Source organism: Tachysurus vachellii, chromosome 6 (assembly GCF_030014155.1).
Source record: "Tachysurus vachellii isolate PV-2020 chromosome 6, HZAU_Pvac_v1, whole genome shotgun sequence".
Taxonomy (NCBI): Eukaryota; Metazoa; Chordata; class Actinopteri; order Siluriformes; family Bagridae; genus Tachysurus; species Tachysurus vachellii.
The window spans coordinates 30,154,855-30,172,354 of NC_083465.1; the positions used below are offsets into that span (position 1 = coordinate 30,154,855).

The window sequence follows — 17,500 nt, forward strand, 5'->3', positions numbered from 1 at the left end:
ATAGACAGAGAGACAGAGACATACAGACAGTGACAGACAAACAAGCAGACAGACAGACAGACAGAGACAGACAGACAGAAAGAGAGAGCGATAGACAGAGACATAGAGAGATAGAAAGAACAAAGTTGATCAAAACATTCTTTTCCATGTCACTATTTGGAGGTGCATCTCTGCTACACAAGGATTTACAACTGTTAAAAACCTTCACTATTTGCAAGTAATCCCTCAAATAATTGTAACTTATTTTCTCAAAGTATCCGTAATCTGATTACTGTCTATTCCTCTTTTTAAGAGCTGTAATGGATTAGAGTTTCTTATGTTTATGACATAATCCTTTTATAAGCAGTTATAAGACTTGAGTCCTGCTGACACCCCACACTGAGGTCAGATACAAGCGCTCATTAAAGAGTGACCTGAAAAAATCCTTTCCTGTCATAACTGTTACATCACGATGAACCATCAGTTTATTATCAAGTTTATTATTTTCAGAGAATTTAGAAAGAGAGAGAGAGAGAGAGAGAGAGAGAGAGAGAGAGAGAGAGAGAGAGAGAGAGAGAACACATTAAAATCCTATCCAGAAAACAAAAAGTAGCAATGGCTTTGTAGTTGTGGAATAAAAGTTTCCATCAGCCTTCATCTGATTCTTAAAATTATTAATTACTGTATTTATGTCAGTTACCAAAAGTTATCCACTATGTAGCATGCCCTGCTGATTATGCTCTTAAAGCACTTAGCAGCTAGAACAATAGCTAGCATGACTACTTTCCTTATCTGTTGTTAAATCCTAAATTGTGTACTTTCAAACTGAATACTAAATGTATTATTTTCACTTAATGTTCAGATTGCTAGCAAGAAATTTTAGACATAGCGATGAGGAGACCTGAGGCATGAATCACCATTTATGCTAAAAGAATAAGAACCAATCCCCCACACACAAATTGTTTTATACCACACTATATATTACACTGCCTCAAAATAATGCACCTCGTACTACTAATGTGTGGTCTTAGCTATCTAGCTAAAATTTAGGTAGCTAGCTATAATAAGATTTGTCAGCTACAACTAAGTGGCAGTTATAACAAATGACCACAATATGGTTACACCCCTAATTGATTTTCATTGCAGGTAGTGTTTAGCATGGTGCTATGACTCATCATACTTTCTACTTTTAACTGTGAAAACAAATTCTGTGACTTATAAACACTTAGCTAGCTGGTTAGCTACTACCACATTGTGGAATTTTAAACAAGGCCTTGTTGACTTCCTTTCTCCGTTACCTGTGAGAAAATACCTGTCAACATATTAAGGATGCTTGGAAGATACATAACTCCTTTAAACCCCCCTTAGAGCAGAACTTATACACCCTGCATTGACATGATTTTATTTTTGGAAACAACAAAACCAGTGAATTTGACATTTGTAATAAATTAATACCAGATCAATAAGATGTAACACTTTCAAAATTTAGTATTTTGATTTGCTCACTGCGAACTGGATTTTATTATTTCATGACAGCTTATGTACATTCAGTGTCTAATGGACAAGCTAGATATCTAGCAATAAAGCTAGCTAAGTGGTACATTTGCTAATTATCCAGTCAGAACAACAGCTAGTTATGTGTACCCAGCTAATGTGTTCAAGGTTTAAAATGATCAAGGTTTCTCCAACTCAAAAGTTCAATTCCCAATGGACCACAAGTGGACATTGAAGTGATGACAAATCTTATGAATCAAGTTGAGAAGCTGATATTCATAAACAAGAAACACAAATCTCATCCTAAACAGTTCTATGAACAGTATTACATATGAACGGTAATGTTACTGATGGTAAGTCATCTTTACCAGTTGTAGCTCAAAAATATAAAAACCCTCATTCTTACCGTGGTGAGTTAAATCCACTGTCTACGGTCACACTGCTGCTGTCCATACTGTCCAGGCGTGCTGAGTGCGCAGACTTCTGGCTGTTGGTGTTCTCATTCTCCTTGGGGCTCAGCAGAGTCAGGTTATTATCAAATTTCCTTTGTAGATCCCGTTCCTTTTCTCGCTCCAGCAGCCACTGCATAGTCCCACCCCCAACCCCACCCCCAACACTGACTCCACCACCACCACCACTCTCTCCTCCCCCGGTCCTAACCTTTCCCTCTGGTGGAGCCGTCTCTTTATGAGAGGCTTCCTCCACCTCCTCGTCGTCGTCATCCGACACGTTGTAGTAGTCAAAGGTGGCTTCTGATGTAGACGGGATTCCCTGTTCTGGACCGGTAGGTGCTGGGGCGGATGCAGGTGAAGGGCCAGAGATAGGTGGAGGCTGGGGTTCTAAAGTATCAAGCACCTCAGATGATTTCATGTGCGGCGTCTTTCGCAATGTGCCTGACTTCGAGTAGCCAGTGTCAACGTAGCTCATTGTCAAGATGCTGTGTGGTGGTTTGAACAAAGTGTCTTTGCTGAAAATCTCTTTCCTCTTATCCACCATCACACCACTGCCACCACCACCTCCTCCCCCAGGGTCAGCATTGTGTTGCTGATGCTGTATTAAACGCCCACTAGAATTGGGCTCTGGAGTCTGGCTTGGTGTGGGTTTACCAGAGCCATTGTGTCCCTTGGAGGCAGAGGCATCCTCTTTGTACTCCATGGGATGAGGGGAAGTGAGGTGCGGTGTCTGGCGATCAGCCGGAGATCCCTTGCAGATTCCGTCTGATGCCGTTAAAGTGTCGTGGTCAGATTTGCCCAGTGGTAACGGGGCTGTTAGGATTGTTTCATTCGACGTATTGCACTGGAAGTAGTCATCGGCCAGAGGCTTGGGCGACAATGCCTTCATGTCACTGTAAGCTGGCAGGCTGTCCCTGCTCTTGTTTCGCTCCAAAGGAGTGTCAAGGCTCATCTTGCCCATATCAGGAACAGATATCTCGGAGCTGAACTTAGCAGCCGAAAACATAATGCGTGAATAGTGGGACGATTTCTGTGATGAGGCCCTTAATGTCCCATCATCGGTGTAGTAGCGGCTTCGGTGGTCCGGACTCCGATCATAGTCTTCAGGAGGGCCTAACAAGGAGCTTCCACCTCCCAGTGGTCCTTTGGAGTTGTCCATAGATCGCGACCTTTCCTTGGCTTTATCTGTCCGTTCATTCCGAGATTTGCGGTCCTGTGTGTGGCTGTGACTCCGATGCACTCTGGAATGGGAAGTCCCACGTGAAGGCTCAGGGAATGGCATTTCTGTCCGCCTTTTTGCTAGCTCTCCTGATACATCCCATTCAGGGGTAACTGGGAAATACGATTCAGCAATGTTAGGGTTGCTATGGACGAGGTAGGCAGCACCACTCCTACGCTCTACTGTATACATCCCCTCCCTAGGTGAGCGCACCAGTGACTGACTAAAGAATCTATAATCCCTATCCAATCCAACCGCTGCTAGGTCTAGATTGGAGCCCTCAGATGGATCGCCACGAGAGGCACGAGTCTTACTATGCGAGCGTGATTTTCCATGTGGGACACGACGATGACCTCGGCTGCGACGGCTTCGGGCACTGTGCTGAGCGGATGAATTTGCCTTACAGCGCTGGGCACGTTCCTCCTCTAGACGCTTCATCACCGCTGTATGGCGTGCCACGTTTTCTACTGTCAGGTCTGGATTGATGCGCCGGATGATCTCCATCTCCACCTCACGGGGGATAGAAACAGAAGAAGGTGTGTCCTCATCCCTCAGAGGCCATTCCTCCGGTGGGAACTGTGCGGAAAAGGTTGCCAGCTGCTTTGTTTTATCTTTCCTGAAGCTCAGGCGGAAAAGCTTCAACCCAAACTTTTTTGATTGCCTTTCGCTGCTGCCCCCAGTACTGCCTTCCTTCTTCTTGGTCAAAGTGTCTGTCTTATATGTAAAGGAAGGATTGGTCCTGCTCTTGTCTGGATCTGATGGGTGTTGCATGTTTGCTGGAGGAGGTGGGGGCTGTGGGTATGAGGGAGGATCTCCTTTAGGTTCTTTTGGTGACTTCCTTTGAAGTGTGGTGTGATTGCTAGGCACCTCATCACGGTAGGAGTTGTAAGAATCGCAGTGATTTTTGTGGTTTAGTCTTTCACGCACACAGCCCGATGTGGAAGGGGTGATTGTGCCAGACTGTGGCGATGTACATTGCTGTTGCTGCTGTTGTTGTTGCTGCTGTTGTTGTTGTTGCTGTTGTTGTTGTTGCAGCTGCTGCTGTTGTTGTTGTTGTTGTTGCTGCTGCCGATCGTCCAGGTGGTACCATTTGCTGTTGGTGCGAATGAGGGAAGGAGTAATGAAGTAAGTTTGAGGAGTGACGATGAAGTAGCCCTCAGGTGTGGGGTAGATCTTCCGCTCTCGAACAAGCATGTTGAGTGTGTGACGCAGGATCTCTGGACTTGGTGTAGGTACACCTAAGGGAAATAGGCAGGAGAAAAACCATAAGTGTGTTTTCTGCAAAAACACTAGCCATTAGTTATTAGTCATTAGCCACTGCTAAAATTCCATAACACTTACTTACACACCTGAATGAATCAATTCACTATCAAAGACTGTACATGTTAAATGCACACTTGTAAAATAATGGTTATTGAGTGGCACAGTAGCATAATGGGTAGCTGCCACCTCAGAGCTCCCAGTTGCATCTTGGAGTTTTATATGTTTTCCCTGTCTCCATGTAGGTGTTCTCTGGTTCCTTTCTTTTGCCAGAAGATGGACTGTCCTAGCTGTCGCAGATGTAAAAGAGTGGCCTTCCATCCAGGGTTTGTAACCTCCTCACACACAGGGTTTCCAGGATAGGCTCCAGATCTACAAAGTCCTTGACCAAGATTACTGACCAAGATTGACTACTGAAGACAGGTTATTTCATTTACATTTGTGTCATTTCCATTTATTGTAAATGTAATTAATAACAATCATATAACAATCACAAATAATCATTGAGTTTCTGAAACATGACACAATGGATTTTTTTAAAGAGTATTCAAGGGTGCTTGTTAATACAAGCATTGTAGTGTGCAGCTTTGCTGTTGCCTTTCATTCTGATATAGTTCAGTGATTCAGTTACCTTCAGATGCAAAAGCATGAATGGTCCAATAAGGTGATACTGTGTATTACAACTGATGGATATGTCTTTGCAGTCATCACAGTGAATGGCAAATGACAAAAGAGTTCATGGAACTGGCAGACAATTCAGAATATAAAACTAGGAATGTATAAATACTGATATTGTAAGAGATCTCTGATTTATTTATGTTCATATCCATTAAAATGCTCTGACACCAACCTCCAATACTGTGACAACATACAATCACAACTGGGAATAATTCATAATTAATGATCAAACCAAAGCACATGGCAATTGTTCTCTGAGAAAATATCATGAGTAGAAAATGCAGTATCTCCTACAATTTTACAAGTAGCCAGATAAAACAACACAAATAGTTCATGTTGAACTAGCAGACTAGTACAAGCTAGAACAAAACAGAACAAACACACTAGAACAAATGCCAACTAACTGAAAACAAATGTTTACAGACAATGATAGATGACTGACAATAAGACCTTTTATGTAGTATTGTGTTCTTGACAATCAACATTTATATAAAGTGAAACAAAACCCTTTATTCTCAGCTGAACCGCTACTCAGTCCTAACTAACTAATGCAGCTAGCAAAATTTAAAATACAAGTGACATTTTACATTCTAATGTTCAATGTCATTTGAATTTTAAATTTTAAGATGGAAACCAAACTGTGAACACACACAGAAGAATTCTGTGGCTCAATTTCAAATCACTGAGAGGAAAAGAAGATTGGGGCTGTAATATAAACTGTGATATAAATACAATGTTTGTTATGGGATGCAACAGAACACAGAGCCTTAAAGTATCTTAGACTTGTGACTGTTCCACAACAGAAGTGTCCACACAGAGTACACAATGTCCTTACTTTTTTCTGGTTCTTGTATAACTTCAATCAGCTTTACACCTCTCTCTCTCTCTCTCTCTCTCTCTCTCTCTCTCTCTCTCTCCCTCCCTCTCTCTCTCTCTCCCTCTCACACTCACTCACTCACTCACTCACTCACTCACTCACTCACTCACTCACTAACTCACAGAATCAAGTAGGCTAAAGCAGAACATAAGCTATAACTGGTCAGGGTTAAGTGTTGCCCACCATTACATCATACCCTGGCAGTTGCCATAACAATATGACGCAACTATGGATACTCCACTTGTTTTTCCCCCGCCTCCAAAGTTAGATAAAGAAATCATGGCGCTAATTTCGGTCAAGTCTGGCAGCTTTGCTCTCTGATTGGTCATGACAAAAACTATTCTAATCTCTCAGTGTAATTTGTAAAACATTTAAATAGCAAATTGTTCGATTTTCTTTTGTATTCAGGATTTTCTCTTAGCGTCGTATTTGGAATGTGTAGTGTGTAATAAAATGTCAATAGTAAAATTGTGCACATTACTATTCAAAATTTCTCGGACGTTACGTGTGAGTTACGCATGTGGGCGGAGTTTGAGAAGTGTGTCTCTGTTCCACATGATTCTGATCTAAATGATGAGCTTTATTAAGTCCAGCACACTGACTAAGAGTGTGATGTAACAACAATAGGTAACATGAATGTTCACGTTTTACCTGCAAATGCAATAAACAAATGCTAAAGAATTGCTTTAATGTTTTATTATTTTGATAATTTTTGACTTTTTTCAAAAATTTTCATCATGTCTTGCTTTTCTTTTCTGTTGTATTAAATTTATAACACTATTTACTTCTTCAGTCCTCATTTTCTATCCCTGTTTTACTTTCTGGTTTTGAAGGTTTAAACCTTACGTGAACTACACACAGGTTCTCTGAATAATCTGGAGGAGACGCTGAACATGAATTTAAGCAGCTATGTAACCTGATTTTAAATATTGACATGCAGAAAGTCTCGGACTGAAGAGAGTTACTCTGAATATGGCAAATCCTCATGTTACACACAATAATCACTCTACACAATGGCGCACGAGTGAGGTTCTAGTACAGCTATGGAGAACGTGTGTGTTGTCAGCAGAGCTCGGTCCAACTGGGCATCGACAGTGTTGTAGTGACGATGTAGCCATCACACTGTGTCTTGCTTCGTCAGCAGAAGTTCTGCTTAACACTTCACATAAAGGCTTCACAAGGTTCCTCAGGAGAGACGTTAACTCTGACCACTGGCTCGTCTGATCAATAGTTCATTGTATTTTTCCAAGTTCAGGCCACATCTTCAATTAACCCACAGTGCTTTCAGGAGAGCGTTTGTCCGTTACTTTTTTAAATTAATTCATTTTGGCTGAAGTGTAGCCTAAAGCCTAACCTGTTTACAGCAGCGATGCATTGTAGGATTGGTGGATGCCAACCTGTAAACACAAAGACGCTGCACTGTGGGAGTGTTCCCGTTTATTCAAGTATGTGCGGCAGTAACTGGGAGTCGAGGCGAGAGCAAGACGAGTTTCTCTAAGTGGAAACATGCTCATTATTTCTTTAAAAAAGTAAATAAAAAGTTACTTTTAACAGTAACGCGTTACTTTTTGGTTTAAGTAATCAACAAAGTAATTGAGTTATTTTTTGAATGAAGTAACTAGTAACTGTAACTAGTTACTATTTCTTAGTGACTAGCACAACACTGCCCATCAGCCACCAGTTCAACAAAGTGTAAAAACAGAACTTCAAGATGGGGTTTCAGAAATACACTGTGGTTTGTTTTTCATCACCAAATCAAGCATAAATCCTCTGCTGTACATAGGATTTCACTGTAATTAGTCATGTCATTTGCACTGAAAAAATCTGTCTTTTAACGCAGGTTTCCAGAAAAATGAGCAGTGAGTTTTTAGTGAGTTTTAGTGAACACGATAATCAGTCTTAAAAATAATGTTTGGCAGAAACACGGTCATTTCATTTAAATGTACAGGTGCATCTCAATAAATTGGAATGTCTTGGAAAAGTTCATTTATTTCAGTAATTCAACTCAAATAGTGAAACTCCTGTATTATATAAATTCAGTACACACAGACTGAAGTAGTTTAAGTCTTTGGTTCTTTTAATTGTGATGATTTTTGCTCACATTTAACAAAAACCCGCCAATTCTCTATGTCAAAAAATGAGAATATGGTCACATGTCAGTCAGTTAAACAACTCAAAACACCTGCAAAGGTTTCCTGAGCCATCAAAATGGTCTCTCAATTTGGTCTCTCCCTAGGCTACACAATCATAAGGAAGACTGCTGATCTGACAATTGTCCAATTGTACTGACAATTGTAAGGAGGGAAAGCCACAAACATTAATTGCCAAAAAAGCTGGCTGTTCACAGAGTGTTGTATCGAAGCATGTTAAAGGGGTGGTAAAACACGTTTTTTCGAAGGCTTGATTGTGTTTGTGGGGTGCACTGTAACATGTATTCATGCTTCGTTTTTTAAGAAATTGCATTATTTTTCATATATTTTACCTTTATTCTACACTGCTCTGTCCCTCCTTGTAAAATGGTCTGATGGTTTCCGGGTTCTATGAAGCCAGTCCCTCAAAAATAGCAATGGGCTTAGAGTGGTTAGCTGGCCCAGTGTGTTGTGATTCGCTAACCGCCTAGTGCACGTTTTTCGGAAACGTCATGCCCCTTACCTTTACCAGTAGTTTTATTTAATATTCTCGGAGAAGGGGTTTATGTAAATATTGGGCTTAGTGACGTCAGCAACTCTGGAGGAATGTCGTGTAGTCCCTACCGGCCGTTTGCTGTAGTCCTTAGAAATGGATTTGTTTAAAAGCAAATATCTCCCTTCGCTTAAAACTGAACGTTGTAACTTTGCAGATATTTTCTATGCTCAAACAGGAACATTACACACTAGCTAAAGTTAGAAAAGTGAAATCGTGTTTTACCACCCCTTTAGCAGTAAGTTGAGTGGAAGAAAAAGATGCTCCAACTGAGAGAACCACAGCCTTGAGAGGCTTGTCAAGCAAAATCAATCCAAGAATTTGGGTGGACTTCACATGGAATGGACTGAGGCTGGGGCCAAGGCATAAAGAGCCACCACACACAGACGTGTCAAGGATTTGGCTACAGTTGTTGTATTCCACTTGTTTAGCCACTCTTGAACCACACACAATGTCAGAGGCATCTAAGCTGGGCTAAGGAGAAGAAGAACTGGACTGTTTCCCAGTAGTCCAACAAGTTTTTTCTTTCATTTGGAAACCAAGGTCCTAGTGGCAGTAGCATGCAGCGGCCACTCCGGATACAATATGGTGCTATTTATGCCTGACTATTGCTAGTACATGGACACCAGAGACAGCATTGTTCGTGTATTCAACCACCAGAAGTTAGTACAAAACAGAAATCGTGCACCAACCAACCTACACGATGATGTGCTGAAAAGGCTACGTGACCTCGGCCTGCTGCGGAGACCAGGCCTCCTGTCTCCGCTTCCTCAAGCACTGCTTTCGGCGTCCCTTCTCCTGGTCTCCAGTATCAGGCGAAGCCATCACCCGTCCATTCTTCTTTCCAATGTTTGCTCCCTGGACAATAAACTGGACTACATCTGACTTGAACACACTACATGGCAAGAGTTTAGAAACTGCTGCATCTTTGTTTTCCTGGAGACGTGGCTCAGCGACAGAGTTCCGGACGGCGTCATTCAGCTAGAAGGGCCCATCTGGTTTCGAGCCGACAGAAACGCAGCTCTGTACAGTAAGGCTTGCGTTGGTGGTGTGTGTGTGTTTACATCAACACAGAATGGTGTAAGAACTCTGTGCTTGTTTCTAGTTACTGTTCATCGATAGTGGAGTTTGTGACAGATGCGGGCCATTTCATTTACCACAAGAATTCACCATGGTTTTCATTGTCGGAGTGCACATTCCCCCCAGCGCTAATGCTAAAGAGGCGCTATGTGAACTCTATGGGGCTATTAGCAAGCTGCAGAATATTCACCAAGATGGACTGTTTATCATTGCTGGAGATTTCAATCATCTCAAATCAGTGCTCCATAAATTTTATCAGTATGTGGACTTTGTGTAAACAAGATCCAGCATGTTTTCACCTCTCATTGCAAACTTTCCTGACGCGTATAGTGCAGAGCTCCGCCCCCACCTCGGCTACTCAGACCACATCTATGTTATGCTAATTCCAGCATACTGACCACTCGTCAGACTGGTTAACTCTAAACGGGTTATGATGCAGGTGAAAACCTGGCCAGCAGGAGCCACCTCTGCTCTTCAGGACTGCTTTGAGTGCACTGAATGGAACATCTTCAGGGAGGCTGCAACCAACTTGGTCAAGTTGGAGGAGTCAACTTGGAGGAGTACACAGCATCAGTGACCAGTTACATCGGCAAGTGCATTGATGGCGTGACCTCTGTCTATCAATGGCCAAGTGCACACAAGAACACAACGCAGAGCTAACCCACGGAAGGCTGCTGGACCAGACAACATTCCTGGCAGAGGGCTCAGGGAATGTGCAGAACACCTAGCGGATGTCTTCACTGAGATCTTCAACATTTCCCTGAGCAGTGCCATTGTTCCTACCTGTCTCAAGACAACCACCATTGTCCCTGTTCCTAAGAAGTCTACAGTGTCCTGCCTCAAAGTCCAGATTGTGTAACAGTTTTTTCCACAAGCCATCAGACTCTTCAATAACTGAACTCAACTGTACCGAGCACAATACACACACACACACACACACACACAAATCAACCGTATGGACTGCAAATGACCCACAACAAATACACACTCTTCCAATTTACATCCATGTACACAGCACCATCATATCAACCAGCATATTTTTCACACTGTTTTCGCTCTTTACACATGCTGTCTCAAATTTCAGTCGATCGCTGTTTTGCACAATACTTTATAATACCTTATGTAACTGCTGCTGTAATACAATTGTGTTCATTCCAGTATTTCTGCACACGTAATATTGATTGAACATACAGTATTTACACTGGTCAGTGCTGTTTTTGTACATTGTCTTTTTTTGTGTGTATTGTTTTGTATTTTTTGCCTGCACTGTCTTTTGTCCTGCACTGTTTTGTTTGTCTTGTTTGTCTTGTCCTGCACTGTCTTGTCTGTCTTGTTTGCCTTGTCCTGCACTGTCTTGTTTGTCTTGTCCTGCACTGTCTTATTTGTCTTGTTTGTCTTGTCCTGCACTGTCTTGTTTGTCTTGTCCTGCACTGTCTTGTTTGTCTTGTTCTGCACTGTCTTGTTTGTCTTGTCCTGCACTGTCTTGTCTGTCTTGTTTGTCTTGTCCTGCACTGTCTTGTCCCACACTGTCTTGTCTGTCTTGTTTGTCTTGTCCTGCACTGTCTGCACCAGGTCACACAGATGCACTTTATGTGGCTCTTACTTACTAAGCCCTTATAGCTCTGTCTATGTTTTATGTAACACCCTGATCCTGGAGAAACGTTGTCTCATGTCACTGTGTACTGTAACACCTACTGTATATATGGTTGTAATGACAATAAAAGCGTCTTGACTTGACTCTTGACTTGACTTGAGAAACTCAATTTGCTTGAAGTCCAGTGTTAAGTTTCCACAGTCTGTGATGATTTGGCATGCAATGTCATCTGCTAGTGTTGGTCTACTATAAAACCAAAGTCACTGCAGACGTTTACCAAGTCATTTTAGAGCACTTCATTCTTCCTTCTGCTGAGCAGCTTTTTAAAGATGCTAATGTTATTTTCCAGCAGGATTTGGCACCTGCCACACTGTCAAAAGCACCAAAAGTTGGTAAATTGACCATGGTGTTGTGTGCTTGACTGGCCAGCAAACTCACCAGCCCTGAACCGCATAGAGAATCTATGAGCTATTGTCAAGAGGAAAATGAGAAACAAGAGACCAAAAAATGCAGATGAGCTGAAGGCCACTGTCAAAGAAACCTGGTCTTCCACACCACCTCAGCAGTGCCACAGACTGATCACCTCCATGCCGAACTGAGGCAGTAATTAAAGCAAAAGGAGCCCCAACCAAGTATTGAGTACATATACAGTAAATGAACAAACTTCCCAGAAGGCCAACAATTCACTAAAAATGTTTTTTTATTGGTCTTATGAAGTATTCAAATTTTTGGAGATTGGTGGGATTGGTGAATTGGTGAATTGGTGGGTTTTTGTTAAATGTGAGTCAAAATCATCACAATTAAAAGAACCAAAGACTTAAACTACTTCAGTCTGTGTGTACTGAATTTATATAATACACCAGTTTCATTATTTGAGTTGAATTACTGAAATAAATGAACTTTTCCTCGACATTCTCATTCATTGGGATGCATCTGTATTATGTAAAAAAAAAAAAATGACATGTTTTGGTTAATATAATTTTTTTTCTACATATGGATGCAACAATTAGAACATGTATAAAGACAAGAATAAAAGGTGTATTTTAGTGCAAATTCACAAAAGAAATTGTGTAAAATCAGCGATTTGGACGATTATTATTATTAATGGTGCTTGCAAAGCAACATTATTATTATTGTGCCGGACAAAACTTCGGCACGTAACTTGTCCCGCAGCTTTTTGTCCTAGACCCATGAATGACGTGTCAAATCGACCGGCTCATTGAGGAGAGGTGTGCTATGACTTTTCTAAGTGATCCGAGTACCGGTACTTCAGGTACCGGGTCTCAAAGTGGCCTTTTTTCCCATGGACTCCCATTATAAACTTTGGAGGTTTATAACTCGGCAAGCTTTCGAACTATCTACACCAAACTCAGCCAGCTCCTTTAGGGTGATACTCTGAACAAACTTTTAAATTGGTGTAACGACTGGCCTTCCAGTTGTGCCGCAGCCCCACGCCCAAAATATGCAAAATCAAAAAACTTTTTGCAACATGGACATGTGGCATATCAAAACACTCACAACAATGAGGGGAACTTGCTCGCGGGTATTCTGATGACGTCACGTGTAGCCACACCCCCAAAATAAGCGAAATCAAAAAGTTAGCACAACAAGAACATGTGACATATCAAAACACTCAGAACAATGAGCGGAACTTCCTCACGTGTATTTTGATGACGTCACGTGCTCGTCTCGACTAGTCTCTGGGATTTTCCACGTGCAAGCACCATTCACATTTTCTTCAGGAAATGTACGTTCTAATTATTATTATTATTATTATTATTATTATTATTATTATTATTATTATTATTATTGCTGAAAATGTCATGAAAACATCAAGATAATTTAGATGTACAGAACAATGGTGTGTGTGTGTGTGTGTGTTTTGTATAAAGTCAATCCTGATTACAATAACTCCAGTATTTAAGCCAAACAAGTTACAGACATCATAAACATCAGCCATAAATAAGTATAAGAAGCAGCACTGCTACTGTATAATTTCCCATCATGCTTTGAGGCTCTCTATCGACTCTACATTTCTCATCATGCGCCATGATGGACAACACCAGGATGACATCATAGAGCTGCAAACCCCTCGTCAGCACAATATTGATTAGGGATGTGTTTGAGTCGTTATTCCCGAAAACCCTGCAGCTGCTGATGTGAGTGCAGTGAATCAACGTAATGTAACGATGGAGGCTGTGTCTCACGCACACACACACACACACACAACATTTTGTCTTCAGGTTGTTCATCGTTCCTCCTCATCATCAGTTCACGTATAAACCCTCATGTTAGTCTTTTTCCTTTGAGAACTTTAGAACACTGCTGTTGTTTTTCCCATATCTCTATATACTGATCTGTCTGACCATCAGTACGCAGCTCATATGGTTATTCTTGAGGCTTTTGATCTAACGGTTTCCTCTGATGTGCTCATGAGAGAGTTTCTGAAATTGGTTTTGCTTTTTTTATGTAGATGGACTATAAATATTATCAAAAACAAAATGTTTAAAAACAACATTTTTACATTTCCACATGGTTTTTTAAAACATCTCATCATTAAGATCTCATATTTTAAATAACATTAAACCATGACATCATGGTAAGTGGAGCCTATAGGAGGTGGAGTAATACCAACTGACACATGTCCTCACAGTGTGTGTGTGTGTGAGTGTGTGTGTGTGTGTGTGTGTGTGTGTGTGTGTGTACCTGGGAAGCAGGTGGTCAGGTGCTCCATCAGGGCGTCCTGTGTAACAGGCTTGCGTGCTGAGTTCATGGCTGAAATGGCCAAACACAGGATCTCACCAAGCGGAATAAACTGAGACTGGCTGATAGGAGACATGCTGATGGGGGACACGTCACCTACAGAGACACACACGGACACACAAAAGTTTCAGCTTTTTCAACAATAGATATTGTCACAAAGCAGCTTCATAGGAATAAAAAAAAACGATCAGTAATCCAGCACCTTAAGCACTGAGAACGTCTTTCCAATACTTACAACTTTAAAATTAAATGTATGTTTATCGCTAATGAGCAAGTCTGAGGTGACGGTGGTGAAGAAAAACCCACTGTGTGTGTGTGTGTGTGTGTGTGTGTGTGTCACCTTACACCGATGATTTAGTATTGCTTGCATTAAGATCCTTGTACATGTCAATTTCCATTCCAAAGGGGGAAAAAAACCCACACACACACAAACACACACCGGATTTATATAAGGGAAGTCGGCTCACATTCCTTCTATTAAATCATGTTGTATTTGATTACCACGTTATAGCATTAGTGAGATTACTGTAAGAAATATTAGAGCAGATGAGTCGTGTCTAGAACACACATTCCATTTAGAACACACTGACTCATAACGATTGATCATATCTGTGTGTGTGTGTGTGTGTGTGTGTGTGTGTGTGCATGAGACAGAGTGGAGTTTAGGAACGGATGCCAGCTTGACTGTGTTGATACTACATTCTATTATTGACACACAATCTACAAAATAACAGAAGATAGAGAAGAGTTTCTAATGAACATCTACACCATGTGCCACAGACAGCAGAGTTATGACCAAGCAGGACACAAACACAAACATCACTGTTACTTTAATACGACAAATTACAGGAACACACACACACACACACACACACACACACACATGTAAACGAAGTGGAGGTGCTGGATCATGTGCTATTCTTAACTAGTGTTGAAGACAATTCAAGCGATAACTATTCATGCAGCAATATATTAGCAATACGCTAGAGTACTATGAGATGGATTTCAATGCTTACAGGCTCCTCAATCATAAATTATACATCATGTGTGAAAAGGCATCAGACAGTGGACGCTTACTAACTTCCTCCTGCTTAACCCTGACACACAGAAGTTCTTGTACCAGGACCACAGACAGACAGAAGTAAGCTTTCTGATTACAGAGTAACTCTGGATGGTCTTTCTATTACATCATGTGCAGCAGTAAAAGACCTCGGAGTGATTATTGATACCGGTCACTTTAAAGCTCATGTAGATAATATCACTAGAGTAGCCTCAGAAATATTGCTAAGATAAGAAATATGATGTCATTACATGATGCAGAAACACTACTGTATGCATTTGTTACCTCTAGGTTGGATTATTGTAATGCTTTACTGTCTGGATGTTCTAGTAGGAGCATAAACAAGCTCCAGTTAGTCCAGAACACAGCAGCTAGAGTCCTAACTAGAGCCATATCTGTGTATGTTATACTCCTAGCTATTAAGATATAAACACATCACTCCTATCTTATCCACACTCCTGTCAAATTTGGCATTGATTATAAAATACTGACTTATAAAGCACTGAATGATCTTGTGCCTCTGTACCTGAGCAAACCTTTGATCTTTCAGGATGTGTGTTAGTACCTTAACTACTTAAGTCTACCCAGATGAGGATAAGTTCATCTGAAGTCCATTGTTAAAAGCACTTTAGAGATAAAACGGCATTCAGTTCACTTAAAACAGTGTATGTCATATGATTACATATACCGTTGCACATCTCCAATCATGTCTTGATGACATTAAAGCTTGGATGGCAGAGAATTTTCTCCATTTTAATGATAACAAGACAGAAGTGATGTTGTTTGGCCCAGATGGCTCCTGTAAGTCTCCCCCTGTTGACCTGGGTCCCTTGGCATCCTATGTTAGACCTGTGATAACTAATCTAGGCTTTAAAATGGATGCTGATCTTAAATTGGATAGCCAAATTGATGAAGTCCAGCTTTTTTCACCTAAGGCACCTGGCAAAAATAAAACCTCTTGTGTCCAGGCAACAATTTGAGACGGTAATCCACGCCTTTGTTACATCTTTCTTTCTTTTTTTATTATTTAAATAGCACACATTATACAACCGACGTTGCCCAAGGTGCTTCACAAACAGTCGTATAAACACTTAATTTAAGAGTTGCATACAACCACAATACAGTATAAGAAAAATAAAAAAAAAAACAAGCAGATATTAAAACAACAAAAAGCTACACTATCACTAGCAAAAACCCACAGGCCAAACCCCCTCAGACTGCCCCACATGCTACCTCTAATAAATGGGGTTTTAGCAAGGCCTTAAACACACCCAGCGACTCTGCCGATCTGATGGAGTGCAGAAGGTCGTTCCATTGTAAAGAACCAACACACGAGAATGCTCTGTCACCTTTATGTTTATAATTTGTTCTCACAGTCACAAGAGAATTTTGGTTCTCTGATCTTGACGACCTAGACGGGGTGTATACCGACAACAAATCAGAAAGATTTGGTGGTGCCAAATTATGTAGTGTTTTAAAAACCAGAACAATAATCTTGTAGTGTACTCTATACTGGACTGGCAGCCAATTCAAGGATCTCTTAATAAAGATGTAACATGGTCCGTTTTCTTGGCTGACTTAATCATTCTGGAGGCAGCATTTTGTATATTTTGCAAGCGTGCCAGAGCTTTTTTTTATCAATCCCAACATACAGAGAATTACAATGGTCCATTCTAGAGAAAACGACCGCAGAGATCGTTTTCTCAAAGTCTGCAGGAGATAGAAATGGTTTGGATTTAACCACAGAATTTATTTGGTTATTCCTTTTTAACTCAGAATCCAAGATAAACCCCAGGCTTTTAACCCTGTCAGAGATGGCAACTGACAGGGGGTATCTATTAGCTGCTCGGACACTAAGTGAGCTTCAGGACCGAAAACTATAACCTTAGTTTTCTCCTCATTTAATTTTAAAAAATTAGCTGCCAACCAGTCTTTCACCTCCTGCATACATGCTAGTAGATTGCCAAAATCATCAGTTTGACTGTTTTATCGAAAAATAGATCTGTACGTCATCAGCATAGCAGTGAAAAGACATGTTGTGTTTCCGAAAGCTCGAACCTAGAGGTAGCACATCTCGACTGGATAACTGCAACGCACTTTATATCGGTCTTAGCCAGTCCTCTCTGTCCAGAGTGGTCCAAAATGCTGCTGCGTGTCTTTTGACTAGTTCCGGGAAGTGTGACCATATAACACCAATTTTGGCTTCACTTTACTGGCTGCCTGTGATTATAGGGTTCAGTTTAAAGTGCATTTGTTTTTAAAACTTTAAATGGTCAGACCACGACACAACTTCACCCTTACAGTCCTGCCTATTCGCTCGGGTCAGTTGATCAAATGCTTCTGGACACCAGAAGGGCAAAGA

General features: G+C 41.1%; 1 protein-coding gene across 3 annotated transcripts in view; it reads right to left on the reverse strand.

The window, feature by feature from the left end:
• Window positions 1–17,500, reverse strand: part of stox2a (storkhead box 2a) — a 57,041-nt gene that overhangs the window by 2,779 nt on the left and 36,762 nt on the right. For all 3 annotated transcript variants that reach the window (XM_060873240.1, XM_060873242.1, XM_060873241.1), the window contains 2 exons: window positions 14,022–14,174; window positions 1,880–4,382 (listed from right to left, as the gene is read on the reverse strand). In XM_060873240.1, coding sequence (XP_060729223.1) covers window positions 1,880–4,382; window positions 14,022–14,174 — 2,656 coding nt within the window. The remainder of the gene's footprint in view (window positions 1–1,879; window positions 4,383–14,021; window positions 14,175–17,500) is intronic.